A 17,655-nucleotide genomic window follows, 5' to 3' on the forward strand; every position below is an offset into this window, starting at 1 on the left:
ACGTCATTTAGCAGACGCTCTTATCCAGAGCGACTTACAAATTGGTGCATTCACCTTATGATATCCAGTGGAACAACCACTTTACAATAGTACATCTATATCTTTTTTTGGGGGGGGGGGGGGGTTAGAAGGATTACTTTATCCTATCCCAGGTATTCCTTAAAGAGGTGGGGGTTCAGGTGTCTCCGGAAGGTGGTGATTGACTCCGCTGTCTTGGCGTCGTGAGGGAGCTTGTTCCACCATTGTAGTGCCAGAGCAGCGAACAGTTTTGACTGGGCTGAGCGAGAACTGTGCTTCCGCAGAGGTAGGGAGGCGAGCAGGCCAGAGGTGGATGAACGCAGTGCCCTTCTTTGGGTGTAGGGACTGATCAGAGCCTGAAGGTACGGAGGTGCCGTTCCCCTCACAGCTCCGTAGGCAAGCACCATGGTCTTGTAGCAGATGCGAGCTTCAACTGGAAGCCAGTGGAGTGTGCGGAGGAGCGGGGTGATGTGAGAGAACTTGGGAAGGTTGAACACCAGACGGGCTGCGGCGTTCTGGATGAGTTGTAGGGGTTTAATGACACAGGCAGGGAGCCCCGCCAGCAGTGAGTTGCAGTAATCCAGACGGGAGATGACAAGTGCCTGGATTAGGACCTGCGCCGCTTCCTGTGTAAGGCAGGGTCATACTCTGCGAATGTTGTAGAGCATGAACCTACAGGATCGGGTCACCGCCTTGATGTTAGCGGAGAACGACAGGGTGTTGTCCAGGGTCACGCCAAGGCTCTTAGCACTCTGGGAGGAGGACACAATGGGGTTGTCAACCGTGATGACGAGAACATGGAACGGGTAGTCCTTCCCCGGGAGGAAGAGCAGCTCCGTCTTGCCGAGGTTCAGCTTGAGGTGGTGATCCGTCATCCACACTGATATGTCTGCCAGACATGCAGAGATGCGATTCGCCACCTGGTTATCAGAAGGGGGAAAGGAGAAGATTAATTGTGTGTCGTTTGCGTAGCAATGATAGGAGAGACCATGTGAGGATATGACAGAGCCAAGTGACTTGGTGTATAGCGAGAATAGGAGAGGGCCTAGAACTGAGCCCTGGGGGACACCAGTGGTGAGAGCACGTGGTGCGGAGACGGATTCTCGCCATGCCACCTGGTAGGAGCGACCTGTCAGGTAGGACGCAATCCAAGAGTGAGCCGCGCCGGAGATGCCCAACTCGGAGGGTGGAGAGGAGGATCTGATGGTTCACAGTATCAAAGGCAGCAGATAGGTCTAGAAGGATGAGAGCAGAGGAGGGAGAGTTAGCTTTAGCAGTGCGGAGAGCCTTCGTGACACAGAGAAGAGCAGTCTCAGTTGAATGACCAGTCTTGAAACCTGACTGATTTGGATCAAGAAGGTCCTTCTGAGAGAGATAGCAAGAGAGCTGGCCAAGGACGGCACGCTCAAGAGTTTTGGAGAGAAAAGAAAGAAGGGATACTGGTCTGTAGTTGTTGACATCAGAGGGATCGAGTATAGGTTTTTTGAGAAGGGGTGCAACTCTCGCTCTCTTGAAGATGGAAGGGACGTAGTCAGCGGTCAAGGATGAGTTGATGAGCGAGGTGAGGTAGGGGAGAAGGTCTCCGGAAATGGTCTGGAGAAGAGAGGAGGGGATAGGGTCAAGCGGGCAGGTTGTTGGGCGGCCGGCCGTCACAAGTCGCAAGATTTCATCTGGAGAGAGAGGGGAGAAAGAGGTCAAAGCATAGGGTAGGGCAACGTGAGCAGGACCAGCGTTGTCGTTTGACTTAACAAACGAGGATCGAATGTCGTCAACCTTCTTTTCAAAATGGTTGACAGTCATCCGCAGAGAGGGAGGAGGGGGGGGATTCAGGAGGGAGGAGAAGGTGGCAAAGAGCTTCTTAGGGTTAGAGGCAGATGCTTGGAATTTAGAGTGGTAGAAAGTGGCTTTAGCAGCAGAAACAGAGGAAGAAAATGTAGAGAGGAGGGAGTGAAAAGATGCCAGGTACGCAGGGAGGCTAGTTTTCCTCCAATTCCGCTCGGCTGCTCGGAGCCCTGTTCTGTGAGCTCGCAATGAGTCGTCAAGCCACGGAGCAGGAGGGGAGGACCGAGCCGGCTGGGAGGATAGGGGACATAGAGAGTCAAATGATGCAGAAAGGGAGGAGAGGAGGGTTGAGGAAGCAGAATCAGGAGATTGGTTGGAGAAGGATTGAGCAGAGGGAAGAGATGATAGGATGGAAGAGGAGAGAGTAGCAGGAGAGAGAGAGCGAAGGTTGCGACGGCGCAATACCATCTGAGTAGGGGCAGAGTGAGTAGTGTTGTAGGAGAGCGAGAGGGAAAAGGATACAAGGTAGTGGTCGGAGACTTGGAGGGGAGTTGCAGTGAGATTAGTAGAAGAACAGCATCTAGTAAAGATGAGGTCAAGCGTATTGCCTGCCTTGTGAGTAGGGGGGGACGGTGAGAGGGTGAGGTCAAAAGAGGAGAGGAGTGGAAAGAAGGAGGCAAAGAGAAATGAGTCAAAGGTAGACGTAGGGAGGTTAAAGTCACCCAGAACTGTGAGGGGTGAGCCATCCTCAGGAAAGGAACTTATCAAGGCGTCAAGCTCATTGATGAACTCTCCAAGGGAACCTTGAGGGCGATAAATGATAAGGATGTTAAGCTTGAATGGGCTAGTGACTGTGACAGCATGGAATTCAAATGAGGAGATAGACAGATGGGTCAGGGGAGAAAGAGAGAATATCCACTTGAGCGAGATGAGGATTCCAGTGCCACCACCCCGGTGACCAGATGCTCTCGGGCTATGCGAGAACACGTGGTCAGACGAGGAGAGAGCAGTAGGAGTAGCAGTGTTTTCTGTGGTAATCCATGTTTCCGTCAGTGCCAAGAAGTCGAGGGACTGGAGGGTAGCATAGGCTGAGATGAACTCTGCCTTGTTGGCCGCAGACCGGCAGTTCCAGAGGCTGCCGGAGACCTGGAACTCCACGTGGGTCGTGCGCGCTGAGACCACCACGTTAGAGTGGCAGCGGCCACGCGGTGTGAGGCGTTTGTGTGGCCTGTGCAGAGAGGAGAAAACAGGGATAGACAGACACATAATTGACAGGCTACAGGAGAGGCTACGCTAATGCAAAGGAGATTGGAATGAAAATTAACTAAACAACTGGGGAAGCGAGAGCGCAGGGCCTCCCTCACTAACCATTCACTGAAACACTCATATACATTTTCCATCTTCCACTTTAGAAATATAATTGATGTAAACTACAGTGGTTCAATGTTTCCAGGAATAGGCTCAAACTTAGTTTATTCAGCTAGATAACTTGGTACAGTATTCTTCCGTGAAACCCACCCAGTGCACCGTGTCCTATGACGCCGTAGCTAACTAGCATGCTAGCATCCAATAACACATGGTTAGCACCAATACACAATCTTAGCACCAATACTTGGTTACAACAAACTACCAATGGATCATACATGTCTGTGTCTAGTTCCTTTCATAGCGCAGAAGTGATTAAACGTTGACTAGCTAACACAAAGTCAGCCCTGCTAGCTACACAAGTGGACTACACGTCTCAAAAGTTCAGAAAGTTAAGCTTACGTTGCAAAAATCTTATTGACTAAAAATGATACAGTACTGCTAGCTGCTAGAGTTGGCTAGCTAGCAATGGCTGCGTTTACCTTTATCTTACCTTTATCTTTGATACAAAGACAACTATGTAGCTAGCTAACATTACACTAATCAAATCGTTCCGTTGTAATGTATTAGTTTCTACAGTAATGCTAGTTGGTAAAGTTGGCTAGCTAGCAGTGGCTGTGGTGTTGTGGTGTTGACGCCGTTAAGAAAACGGCGCAAACGAACGAATACAGCTGGCTAGCTAACCTTGTTAGTTTCTCAAAGTTACACCTTTGTCCTTGATACAAAGACAGCAAAGACAACTATGTAGCTAGCTAGCTAGCTAATCAAATCAAATCGTTCCGTTGTAATGTAATGAAATGTAATATTACCCGCGGAGCGAAGTACAGCACGACTACCCGCGGAGCGAAGTACAGCACGACTACTCACTCCATCATCCGGTCCAGAAGTTGAAGCACTCCAGTCAGTTGAAGCACTCCAGTCAGCGAGGGGGAGGAGCTAGCTTCCCTGACAGCATTAAGCTATAATATATGTGCAATGGCTGGCATGAGGATCTCTACCACTATGGGGAAACCGTTTTCGCTATCTTCCAGCACATTTTGGCAAGGTGTACTTTGGGCGCCTGTTTCAATACAAAAAGAGCAGATGTATTTTGAGATGATGTGGTGTCAAGATGACAAACATGTTCAAATATATATAATATAATCATATAATCTATCAAATGTTGACAGATAAACTTACAGGAGATCAAATGCCCCCTCGTATCACTTTCCACTGCCCTATAAAGACACAAGTAAACATGTTCAGTTGTTTTGTACTCGTTCAGAGAGGTTTGTTGTATACAGAATGTGTGCTATTGAAACTGCATTCGGAAAGTATTCAGACCTCTTTACCTTTTCAAAATGTTATATTACAGCCTTATTCTAAAATAGTTATTTTTTCTCATCAATCTACACACAATACCCCAATAATGACAAAGCAAAAACTTTTTTTTTTTTTTTGCAAATGTATAAAAAAAAAACTGAAATATCACATTTACATAAGTATTCAGACCGTTTACTCAGCAGATATTTTTTGATACCCTTCTACAGATCTGTGCCTCGACACAATCCTGTCTCGGAGCTCTACAGACAATTCATTCGACCTCATGGCTTGGTTTTTGCTCTGACATGTACTGTCACTGGACCTTATATAGACAGGGGTATGCCTTTACAAATCATATCCAATCAATTGAATTTACCACAGGTGGACTCCAATCAAGTTGAAGAAACATCTCAAGGATTATCAACGGAAAAAGGATGCACCTGAGCTCAATTTCGAGTTTCATAGCAAAGGGCCTGAATACTTATTTAAATAAGGTAGGTGTGTGTTTTTTTGCACACATTTTTTTTAAAAACTGTCTTTATGGGGTATTGTGTGTAGATTGAGGGGAAAAAAATATTTCATCCATTTTAGAATAAGGCTGTAACTGAACAAAATGTGGAAGAAGTGAAGGGGTCTGAATACTTTCCGAATGCACTGGACCTATCAGTGAGATTACTCATGAAATTGGTGAGGATAAAGAATCAGACGTCCTCTGCCATTCCTGAGGGGTGAAGTAGACTATTGAGAAGTTCCTCCTGTAAGAGTTGAATTACTGCTGCCCTGTTTTTGTATTTATCCAAAGAGAATGCCACAGAGGGACCTAAAGGACAACAATTATTATGAGTTTTTCCCTTTTTTTATAATGGATCTGCACAACAAAGGGCACACTAACTAAAAAGTACATGTACTGGGAAAAGTAATGTTTTAATATCGAAAAATCTCTAACCTGCTTCAGTGTCACGTTCAGCTAAGGTCTTCTTGGCACTTGATTTCCATTTGGCCTTCAAGAAAAAGATTTCAAATCACACATTATTATGCTTAATGTGAAACGTCAAGTCAAAGCAGCCCATTTTTTTGCCAATACATAGACAAAACTAGCAAAGAGCCCAAATGACCAGAGGACCAATCTTACCATTCTCTCTTCCTTCAGCTGAGCAACTGGCTCTTCTTCCTACCTTCTCCTCCATCCCTTTCTTCTGATGACTATCTTCCAAGTCCTGTTCATCAAAATGAAAGTAATACGTTTTTTTTAATCTGTAGAGATTCTATAAACGTTTTGTTGAAACAACTGTAACACAAAGTGGCCAAAATAGACATACCTCCTTTTGTCTGACATTGAATCAAGTTTGTACCAGATAGATTAGGCTAAACATATCAAAGATCCCAAATGACCAGAGGACCAATCTTACCTTGCCAGACTTGTCCTTCCTCTATTCCTTTAGCTGAGCAACTGGCTCTTCTTCCTTTGCCGCCTCCTCCATCCATTTTTCTTGGGGACTATCGTCCAAGTCCTGTTATATACAAGTGTTGTTAGTGTTATTATCACCATAGCCTATACAGTGTTAATCAAATTAAGCTTGTTAACCTATCTGTAGACATTGTATAAACGGTTTGTTGAAAAGAGTCTAACACAAATCTGCCAAAATAGACCTACTTTCTTGTCGTTTGATATTGAATCAAATTTGTAAAACAAAAACAAAAAGTGCAAACATCTGTCCAAGTTCTAGGTTAGGCTGCTATCTAAACGTGTCTGAACTGTGGACACGGCACAGACGGTCTGTCTGAACTGTCTACAAACCATGATCTTCATGTGCTACTTTGTAGACCTGTGTGGTGACTTTAGCCATAGTCACGATGGTGCTAAAGTAGTCCTACCTGAACAACAACAAAACAGATGCTATTGGTTATTCAACACAATTTTAACAGACAGCGTCTGAAGCGGAATCCCACGATCTGATGTTCAGCTCCACCGTGCGGTGGACAGCCGCCGTCTCTTGTGCAACCCCATCTCTCATTATGATGGACGGTAGATAACCAAACTCGTCCTTATTACTGTAATACGTCATGCATGTTGTACATGTCATGCATAGAGATTAGAATGAGTATTCTAATTCCTAATTCTATTGAGGTGAGTGGGTGTGTGTGTGTGTGAGAGAGAGAGAGAGAGAGAGAGAGAGAGAGAGAGGTGGTATCAATATTTTCATAGGGCAGAAGAAAGGCTTAGATTTATAATAAAAAAGTTTGCCCTAGGCAATCACAATGTAGGCCAAACGGATTCTTAATCCATAAAATGAGGCGGCTCTATCGTTTTCTTACACAACTAGAATATATATAATTATATCCGTAACAAAAATAAACAACATTTGCCTTTCATCTGCATAGGAGACAATCTAGTGAAAATACAGAGTACATTTCCTGAACAGGCTACAGTATTTGGTATTTACCATAGAGATAGATAGAGGACTGATCTTTATATGTTTGAAATTATAGCCTCTGTGACAGCATGGGGAGCGCCATTGAGGCTACAACCCATATGAATCCCCACTCAGTTGACTACTTTGAATACTTTGAAATGGCGGAAGCATGGTGTAAGCCCCCAATGCCGCTGGCCATGCTAAAATAGCCTTTTGGTCCCTAGAGGCCTCTATCATTCTCTATGGTATTTCCCTCCTTTTTTGAATTCCCGCGGATGACACGTCATCAACAAGAGACAAAATAGGTTTGCAGAAAGCTTGGTTAGAAAATTAGAGTGTGTTTACCAACTAATTATTCGTCAAGAAAGGTTGTCATACACTGTTTCTCAGTGTATGAGGACCTCACAGAACACAAACGCGAGTAGCTCTAGTCTTAAGTCTGAAAGATACGTTAGCTAGCTACCGTTCAATTTGCTACCTGCTTCCTGAAATATAGTTCAGGTGAGGGGTCCCCTTGCTATGGCTATCTCAGTGCCGGCTGGCTTTCTAGCTAGCTAACTAAATGCACGTTAGCTACATAACATTAACATTTGACTCTGTGTTCTCAATTAGCAGAGTTCAAAACACTAGTTAGCTTATGATGAATTAATGCCAATAGCTACCTTCAGTGTAATTTTACACTTTAAAAATATATATATATTTAACCTTTATTTTACTAGTCAAGTCAGCTAAGAACAAATTCTTATTTACAATGACGGCCTAACAAAATGCCTCCAGCGAGGACGGGGGCTGGGATTAAAAATATTTAAATATAGGACAAAACACATCATGACAAGAGAGACCTAAGGTAACAACATAGCAAGGCAGCAACACATGACAACACAATATGGTAGCAGCACAAACATTATTGGGCACTGACAACAGCAAGAAGGTAGTTTCAGTACAGTACTTTCTATTATTTAGGGCATTAGTAATATCATTTACAACACGTACAGTGGCCGTAGTGGTACTGTGTTTAGGTCTGAAGCCAGTTTGATTGCTAGAAAGAGTATTGTTAACAGTTAAAAAAGATTGTTGTTGCCTATTCACCAATGACTAGAATTTTAGCCAAACAGGAGAGCTTAGAGATGGGCCGATAATTATCCAATTCACTACCATCACCTCCCTTGAGGAGTGGTAAAACAAAAGCTGTTTTCCAAGTTTTAGGAATCTTTCCTACCACTAATGTTTGATTAAAGATATGCGTCACTGGACAGCAATGATAGGTGCCGCACACTTGAGTAAATATGGATCCAGATTGTCAGCGCCTAATGATTTCTTAGAATCTATCAGTTGCATGCTGGTTGGAGTTTTGTATTGAATCCATAGACTTATGGTGTTCACTGTGGTATGTTTTGGTCCTTTAGGTCAACCTAGAGGGAACTAAAGTGTGGCGGCAGCGTCCAATAGGAAAGGATCCAAAAGATGTAGACAACCGAACAATCTATGTGGTAAATACCAGTTACATTCATGTTTGTCAATTCATGACGTGGTCCTTTGGCTATTATAAAATACAGCTTCCCCCCAGGAACTTCTGCCCAAGAAAGTAACACACGACTGACTAGAGCAAGTGTTCACCAAATGTGGAAATGTGGTTTACGTCAGCGTGCCGAGATACAAAACCACAGGCCACTCCAAAGGGTTTGTCTTCGTTGAGTTTGAGACGGAAGAGAAAGCACAGAAAGCCATAGAGGTGAGATATCATAAAGATTCCTCTGTATTTCATTGATGTGTCTGTCCTATGTAGTAACAAACCGGTAGATAGCTAACCATGTTCTCCTTGTCCAGATGCTAAACAACCCTCCAGAGGACACCCCCAGGAAGCCTGGCATCTTTCCCAAGAACAGGAAGCCTATCCTTGATCCACCCTCCCTGAACACCACACAAGGTGGGTATTGGGAAGAATGTAGCATCACTAGTTAACTCTAGAGTGACTACACACAATAAGAACAAATGCGTATATTGGCCACTTTTGATTTAAGTGCCAATGCTTAAAGTGTCAAGTTAACACCCTTTACCATCTGTTAATCTACTGTGTGTGTGTGTGTCTGTCTTTGCAGACGAGGAAGAGGAGGAGAAGAAGAAATCCAGGGGAAGCGCCAAAGAGGATGCCTCGTCACAGACGGAGACGACAGTGGGCGGGGGCAAACAGGAAATAGAATCTGAGTCTAAACCGTCTGACAGGAAGAGGAAACACACGGCCGAGGTTGAAGAGGGCGTAGCACCTGCGGAGGGCACAGGGAAGCCACCCATCCAGAAAGCTAGAGAAGAAGAGACGGCGGTCCCAGACAGGGGAGAGCTCAGAGAGTGACGCACAGGGAGACATGCCATCCAAGCTGAGGAAGACGAGTGAGGGGAAGGAGGATGACAAGGTGGAGAGCGATGGGAAAGGTACTTCATTATATTGAACTCGCATCACATTGCTTGTAGGGCTGGGAATTACCAGGGACCTCATGACACGATATCATGATACTTTGGTGCCGATACAATATGTATTGCAATATCGCATGATTCTATATGTATTGTGATTCGATACAGAGAGCCATGAGAACGAGTTTTGATCAGTCATGGAAATAAAAGTGCTGAAAACAAATTGGCTCCCTATTTCAAAAGATGGAGAACCACCTATGAAGGAAAAATTGAGTTTTGGTGCAACTAGTGCAAAAATAATATTGCAATATTGTCAAAATGATACAATATATCATCAAATTATATCCCTATATGTAACTATCGACCCCCACCTCCCCACCATCACTAATTGCTTGTGAACAGATAAAATCACACAAAATGGTTTGGCATACAAGAAAATCTGGGTACACGCCTCTCATTAACAGGTCGATGCTCCTGGTTCAGAATAACATGTGGGCAGGTTTGACTAAATCCTGCCCTAAGGCTGGTCTCCTGGTCCGACACTATGGTGAGTTGGTCAGCAGTGATGAATAAAGCCTAATAATAATCTTGTGTTCTTCAGACCTGCAAGTCAAGGGTGAGGAAGAGGAGGAGAAGATGGACGACTCCCTGCTGAAAGCCAAGAGGACCAGGAAGAAGAAGCACAAGGAGAGGGTGAAGATCAGGGAAGAGGTTATTCCTCTCCGGGTTCTCTCCAAGTAAGAAACATCATGCATCTTTATGACTACTAGCTTACTCTTAGTCAATCAGACCAACAGCATTGATGTAATCTAAATAAATGCCTAAATAACTTAGTCTAAAGCATAGCATCTTTATTGAACAATCCATTACCCAAGTGACAAGATATCATTTAGAATCAAGCTCTTTCTTTTGTTCTCTCTCTCTCTCTCTCTCCTTTATCTATCTCTCCTTCTGGCTCTGGATGGAAGGAAAGACTGGCTGATCAGGAGTATATGACCCTGCAGAAGAGGAGCATGGGAGTTCTGAAGACTTGCTTGACCAAGTTCCACTACAAGGGGGCAGGAGCAGGAGGGAAAATGGAGATGGACACCAGTCTGCAACAGACATGTAAGTGCCAAAACTGAACAGAAATATAAACGCAACATGTAAAGTGTTGGTCCCAACATACATGACGTTTCATTTTTCTCAAAAATTGTGCACAAATGTGTTGACATCCCTGTTAGTGAGCAATTGTCCTTTGCCATGGTAGTGTGGGCAAGCGGTTTGCTAACGTCAATGTTGTGAACAGAGTGCCCCATGGTGGCGGTGGGGTTATGGTATGGGCAGGCATAAACTACGGACAATGAACACAATACCGTGCCGAGATCCTGAGGCCCATTGTCGTGCCATTCATCTGCCACCATCACCTCATGTTTCAGCATGATAATACACGACCCCATGTCGCAAGGATCCGTACACAATTCCTGGAAGCTGAAAATGTCCCAGTTCTTCCATGGCCTGCACACTCACCAGACATGTCACCCATTGAGCATATTTGGGATGCTCAGGATCGACTTGTACGACCGACCACATGCTCCAGTTTCTGCCAATATCCAGCAACTTCACACATCCATTGAAGAGGGGTGGGACAACATTCCACAGGCCACAATCAACAGCCTGATCAACTCTATGCGAAGGAGATGTCACGCTGCATGCGACAAATGGTGGTCACGCCAGATACTGACTGGTTTTCTGATCCACACCCCTACTTTTTTTGTTTTGGTGTCTGTGACCAACAGATGCTTATCTGTACTCCCAGTCATGTGAAATCCAGAGATTAGGGTCTAATGAATTCATTTCAATTGACTGATTTCCTTACATGAACTGTAACTCAGTAAAATCTTTGGAATTGTTGCATGTTGCGTTATTGCCTAATATTTACCCACTACTTAGCCATCTGTCAGTAGTACAACTTCTGCATAATTAAACCTCTTAGTACTCTCATATAAACACCCCAAATATTGAACATATTGAGTCAAATGTTAGTTTGCTGTCCACATATTACATTACAATAAATGCTAGAAAAACATTTGAAACCGGTTCCCTTACAATTGAGCATTTCCGAACACAATATTATGTCTTCACCATGTATTTTAGTGTTGTTTCTTTTTTTCCTAAGCTGAGGAGAGTAAGGCAGGTGAAAAGGAGACTTCCCTCGGGCCTCAGTTTGAGAGTGGCTGCATCATCAAGATCACACTCACCAAACCCTTCCCTGGCAGAAAAGTCATCAAGGTAGAGATGTGCTTTTAGCTCTCTTCTTTTACCACGTAAAAAAAATATTACAGCCATGTATTCTTCTAACTAAAAGTTTGTGTTTGCCCGTGTGTCTAGGATGCTCTCGCAGAGGTTTCCCCAGTGGTGTATGTGGACACCATAGAGGGTGACGCTGAGGGTTACATCCGCTTCAAGAGTCCAGTCGAGGCCAAGGCCATCATTGACGCTCGCACCGGGCTGCAGAACAAACACAGCTGGCAGCTAGAGATCCTCTCTGGTATGGTGACTCTTCTCTGTAGTTCATCAAGGGCCCTGTTCAAATCATCTTTAATTGCGTCCTTCCTTCCTCCCTATCTTGAGGTAATCACTGAGCTGACATGGCTAGTGACAGCAACACAGAGATCAGTGATTTCTTCAAGGATGGGAGGAGGGAGGGATGTATTTGGGAGAATTCAAACAGGGCCATAAACTATTTACTACATCTGAACAGAAGCAATGGAGATGTAAGATAATGGTCAATTAACAGTTGGGGGTCCTCTGTAGCTCAGTTGGTAGAGTATGGCACTTGCAATGGCAGGATAATGGGTTCGATTCCAGGGACCACCCACATGACTAAGTTGGTTTGGATAAAAGCGTCTGCTAAACGGCATATAATATAATATAATATATTAACAGTTGTTTTTCAATTCCTCTTACAGCATCATCATTAGAGGATCAAGAAAGTATATTTATGAATGGATGTCTTTTACCGAAAGATGTTTGATTAATTTGGCTTCATTTGCTCATTAGGAGAAAAATGTGGCTGAATTATGTCACATCGAAATGAACAATTGCTCAATTGTTCATACATTTTTACTTTTAGGCGACCATGAACAAAGGTACTGGCAGAAGATCCTGGTGGACCGCCAAGCTAAGCTGAACCGACCCAGAGACAAGAAAAGGGGCACAGAGAAGGTAAGATTCCCCTCCATTTTAATTTTCTACGGATTATTTTCAAGGATCTCTAGCAGCACCCAACCATTTTAATTTGAGGAAAAACATTTTGTTAATGAGCATGTTGTTCACTCATTATTGTATGCCTTAAATTGATTTTAACAGAACAATGTCTCCCTTTTATCTCTTTCTGCCCCAGCTCATTTCCAAAGCCGAGAAAATCATCATAACCAGGGCCAAGGAGGCCACTAAACACATTCGCTTCATGGAGGACTGATCAAGACTGTCAAGTTCTACTGCGCGTCCTTTCTTTTTCTGAATCATTTTCTTCCTTAAGAGTTTGACTGTCGGCCATTTTGTCATTTCTACATAGGATGATGTTTTTGTGAAGCTTTTTTTTTTACTCTTCATGAGAATGGTACAAGCAGAGAAAAGCCATGGTTTTAAAAGGGATGTTGTCGTTTTAAAAGGGATACATAATAACCTTCCACTGATGACAAGGTTATCATGTATGGCGACTGTTTTACAAGCAGAAAGATGCTACGTTATTTAAATTGGGAATAGGTTCGCTCACTAGTTTTTTGTGTTGCAGTGAGAGGTGCCAAAATTACAGTTATGAATTGTGAATGTGTATATACTGTAAATATGCTTTCAAAACGTGCCCAGAAAAGCTTTGCTCAAGAACGTTTTTTCGGTAACATGGCAACGATAACCTTTTCTTTTTGAAGAAATGTTACTATTTTCTAAGTAATAAATATACATTTTGTTGCATAGTAATGGAATTGTGTCTTTTTTATTCCGCCCATGAACAAAAGCCTCATGGATTATATTGCTCATACGCATTAGGTGCATTACCATGCTAAATGGTGTCTGATCTTCGTGTCCACATTGTTAACATTAAATAGAAAACAGCTTAACAATTACATAATATTCAAAGTAAGAATTGTTATGAATTCTTTGTATATATAAAAAAAGCTCATGCACAATCAGGATTATGCTTTTTTTATGTGAGTGACCATACAAAATACCTGAGGTGCTCGTGATGAATTCATCTAAAATGTCAATTAATATATTTGAATAGAAATATAAGAATCCCCTCTAGCTAGCTGTGTGTGTGCAGGTCTGTGATCGGGACTCTATGGCGCCCTCTTGGCTCGGCTGGGGACCCTGCAGCTCTTTCTGCTGTGGGAGTAAGAGGGCTTGTCGGTCGTTGCAGCGGCCAGCTGACTCAGCCCCATTTCCTGTACCGAGATGGTTCGGTACAGCCTGTGTCCTCCAGCCCCCATGGAGCTGTACTCAAAGCCAGGAGGACAGCCATCCCGGGCTGGACAAGGTGGGATCTCCTTGGGTGTGTAGGTGGAGCGATAGATGGAGTCTACATCCATGGTCTGGGGGCTCAACAGCTTCTGGGTGGGTTTAAAGCTGGTGGCGCGCTGGGCCGTCTTGGGCGTGTATGCTGAGCGGAAGGTGGTGGTGTTGGCGAAAGCCCCCTTGGGTTTCTCTAGCTCATCTGCGTAGACCATGGGGGGACGACGGACCACGTCCCAGGTCCGGTAGTCCTCCTTCATGGTGGACCTGGTCTGGAGGGGCTCTCTGGCCTCCTTTGTCCAGGCCTCGACCGGGGGACGGGCGCACTGGGGCCGCTGCTGGCTCTCGTGGTCGAGATAGTCAGCATGAGCTGTGGACAGACCGACCATAGTGCCCTCGGGTGGGCAGTACTCCTCAGCCTGGTGCCGGTGCTTGGGCTGCAGGGGCCAGGCCTTGTACTGGTCGCGGAACTCACTGGTCCCCTGGAATACAGCCGGGCTGCTCTCCCAGGCCACCTTGGCCCTAAAGGGCTTGGCGGGCTCAGCCTGCAGGCCCCGGTAGTCCTGCCTGTGGGTGGAGACCCCATTGAGGGGGGCGCTGGTGGGCCTGTAGACGACCCTCTCTTTGGGCTGCCTGGGCTGGACCGGGTGGGGGACATACTGCGTCTGGTAGTTGGTGGCGCCGTCAAAGGGCAGGGTCTCCCGGGTGTCGGCAGCCGGTTTGAAGCTCTCCCTGGCCTCGGCCGGGCCCTTGTGGCAGTAGTCGTCTTGGAAGGTGGTGGTCACCTCGAACTTGCTGTCGTTCAGCTTCAGGTTGTCACAGGTCCTGTAGGGTTGGACTTTCTGGTTGTGCCATGCTCGGAATTCCCCTGGAAACAGAGTGAGAGGACTACATTTTATGTCAATTCATTGTCATCTCTGATCATTAAAAACATTTACAAATTCTACGAGCGACCCAATGTTAACTCCAAGATGTATTCATTTGATTTGAACAATTATTGTTGATTTGATTACAACTGATTTATTAATCTTCCGTATACTGAGTAGCCTAAATCTTAAACTTTTCTCCTACTAAAGACACAGATACTGTACCTGTGTATAAGGACTGAGCGACCATCTTTGCTGTGGGCGGATGATACTCCTCCGGCTTGGTCACGATGTGCTTCTGAACAGGGTGTGATGGGTAGTCCCTGGCGTAGGTGCTCCTGTGTCTCATTCTCCCGTCAGGTGGCACATACACCTTGGTGACCTTTGGGGGCCTCTGGGTCACTTCATGGGCCACGTAGTCTGACCTGGAAGACATTACCCTCATGACTTGCAACGTGCAGGCTGAATAAACTACGCAAACAATTCAACGGTGAATGTTGTCATTCACTCTTTTTCTACCAGAATATCATAACTTCTTTGTGTGTCTCACTTGAAAGTGGTCATGTTGGATATCCTTCCCTCCAGTGGCTGATACTCATTATTCTGCTTCTTGGCTGCCCGGACAACAGTGGTGCAGTAGGCAGGGTACTTTTCCTGGTATTCCGAGACCATGCAGCCTGGGATCAGGACACAAGGTTCCTCTGGAAGGGATCCTTGTGAGCAGTGGTGATGCCTGCCAGAGGAAAGGGATTAAGTGTTGGGATTGGTTGGAATGGCACAATAAAGTGTGTTGTTGAGAATCTGCTGTTGGTCAAAGTGGTGTTCTGAACCACAGGAGGTTGGTGGCACCTTAATTGGGGAGAACGGGCTCTGGTAATGGCTGGAGCAGAACGATATCAAACACATGGTTTCAATGTGTTTGATGACCATGTGTTTGATGCCATTCCATTCGCTCAGTTCCAGCCATTATAATGAGCCGTCCTTCCCTCATCAGCCTCAGCGAATGTAGTTCTCATCAGAAGAATATTACAATTATATTGAGCTCCGATTAGTTTGTCTCTCTTCTCTAAGATAAACTACATTAAAAAACATAATTTGGTGTCACACAGCATGCAAAATAATTCTACGGCAGTTAAACTTGTAAATGTAATTAGAAGATGAACGATAATACTAGCATGATGTATAACGATCATGTGCTTTCATTGGGTCACAGTCAATATATTTGCATTATGTTGGTACGCGCGTATCCTACCCTGCCTTCAGGTAAAACTGTATTGCAACCCACTCCCCTTTCTCCCATCAAGGATTTTACAGCCATATCATCTCTCCATCATCAGAATATAACTCACACTCCATGCACGATCCGAGGTATTTAACGACCGCAAAGTTAAAACGTTAATGATTTTACCTCATTGGCAAAGGTGGGCATCTCCAAATTCCGGATATAGCTTGAAACATCACACTATGGAATAGGCCTGCGCGTCTTTACGCTGTGCGCTCGGGTGTTGTGTTCCAATCCAATGTACAAAACCCGTTTAAATTATTGACCAGAAGAACATGGGCTGTGTTGTAGTAGGCTACATGAAGTGCGTAGCGACCGAGAGAGCTTCTAAAAATAAATGCCCGTGGATTATTCACTCTCTCTACTCTCACTCTCTCAAGCCCTGTTTATACCTGATGCTTATATGGGTCCTTTATCCTGATCTTGTCGACATTCTGATTGTGCCTACATTTCCAGAAATGTGTCTACACACAATGTGTCTGTTATCCGTCCACTATGTCTGCATTGTGACCAGATTTCCTGGTCCCTTCGTTTATGCAAATGATTTCACAGCTATTCTTTTAGAATTATATTTATTGTAAGAGACATATTGATGTAATCAGTCAATGGTGCCACCTCTCAATGATTTTAGTGGGCGGAATAATTATGATTTATATTGTTTCTCTGTCAAGATATGTCTACACTTGTAAGATATCCAGACAAAATGCGTGTCTGACTACCTCTGGGGGTGGGCGGGATGATCTGATGACAATCAGATCACAATGTGTCTTTTGATTGTCACACCTGTCTAAAAATGTGTGCACAATCAGAATGTGGGCACGATCAGGACAAAGGACGCAAATTAGAACTAGGTATAAACGGGGTTTTAGACTCTCTCCCAGCTCTGGTTCGCTCGAAGGATGAGGACGCGACTGCTATTGCTCTATGTGGAGAGTTATTTACAGGGCATTCGTTGGGGAAATGGATTACATAAATCCCAGCTACTTTAAGTAAACAAAATACTAACAATTAAATGAATGCTGAGCATACATATTGGTCATCCCATATCCACTCCAGTTACGAAATAGGAGTAGAAATTGGTGATAGACATCAATGAGAATAGTCTATGAGACATGTTGCAGCAGATTTTGAGTCAGTGTGACCTCGTAGGCTGTGTCTTAGTTGCAGCTCTCTCCATCTGTTACCTTTTCTTTGCCAAAAAAAAGCAGTAGATTACACTACAGCTGAAATAGATGTGTGAGTGCACCGTCGGTTGAGATATTGGTACTTACCCGCAGGTGCATATCTGGCACAAACATTGGATTGTCATGGTGTCTGTCTGTTGACTATACACTCCACTCTTGCTGTCAGATTAAACTTTGAGCATAATTTTGTGGTTGAGAGAATAATCATTCCAAAATTGGAATTTAATATTCTAGAATGTGTTTTTTGTGTCATAATGAAGGCTTTGTTCCACAGGTGTGATCATTCTTTGAATGTGACAAACTTTATGACATATATATATTTGGGGTGTTCTTATTCTTTTTGTATAGATTTGTCATACTGAACTCAACCTGTTATGCCATTAATACCGGCATTGTAAATAAGAATTTGTTCTTAACTGACTTGCCTAGTTAAATAAAGGTAAAATAAAAAAATAAAAAAATACACGGCTGGGCATATGGGCCCCAATCTAAAAAGGATATCCAATCTTAACTTGCAATGTATCAAAGAGTCCACACAG

The 17,655-nt window shown here is 44.2% G+C and overlaps 1 protein-coding gene and 1 pseudogene across 3 annotated transcripts; one reads left to right on the forward strand and one right to left on the reverse strand.

Annotated features, from left to right (window-relative positions):
- The first annotated feature begins 815 nt into the window (after nt 1-815).
- On the forward strand, nt 816-13,253 carry LOC115194934 (la-related protein 7-like; annotated as a pseudogene).
- Nucleotides 13,236-17,269, reverse strand: LOC115194202 (stabilizer of axonemal microtubules 2). 3 transcript variants are annotated; one of them, XM_029753675.1, is made up of 4 exons: nt 17,204-17,269; nt 15,201-15,383; nt 14,876-15,075; nt 13,236-14,652 (listed from the first exon to the last, which is right to left on the reverse strand). In XM_029753675.1, exons 1-4 carry the CDS (start codon nt 17,239-17,241, stop codon nt 13,613-13,615), a joined length of 1,461 nt encoding a protein of 486 aa, XP_029609535.1. In that variant the 5' UTR covers nt 17,242-17,269; the 3' UTR covers nt 13,236-13,612. The 3 variants fall into 3 exon arrangements, with proteins under 3 accessions (XP_029609535.1, XP_029609536.1, XP_029609534.1); XM_029753676.1 differs by lacking the exon at nt 17,204-17,269 and adding an exon at nt 16,325-16,475; XM_029753674.1 differs by lacking the exon at nt 17,204-17,269 and adding an exon at nt 16,059-16,475.
- Between the last annotated feature and the right edge of the window lie 386 nt (nt 17,270-17,655).

This window comes from Salmo trutta, chromosome 5 (genome assembly GCF_901001165.1).
Source record: "Salmo trutta chromosome 5, fSalTru1.1, whole genome shotgun sequence".
NCBI classification, from domain to species: Eukaryota; Metazoa; Chordata; class Actinopteri; order Salmoniformes; family Salmonidae; genus Salmo; species Salmo trutta.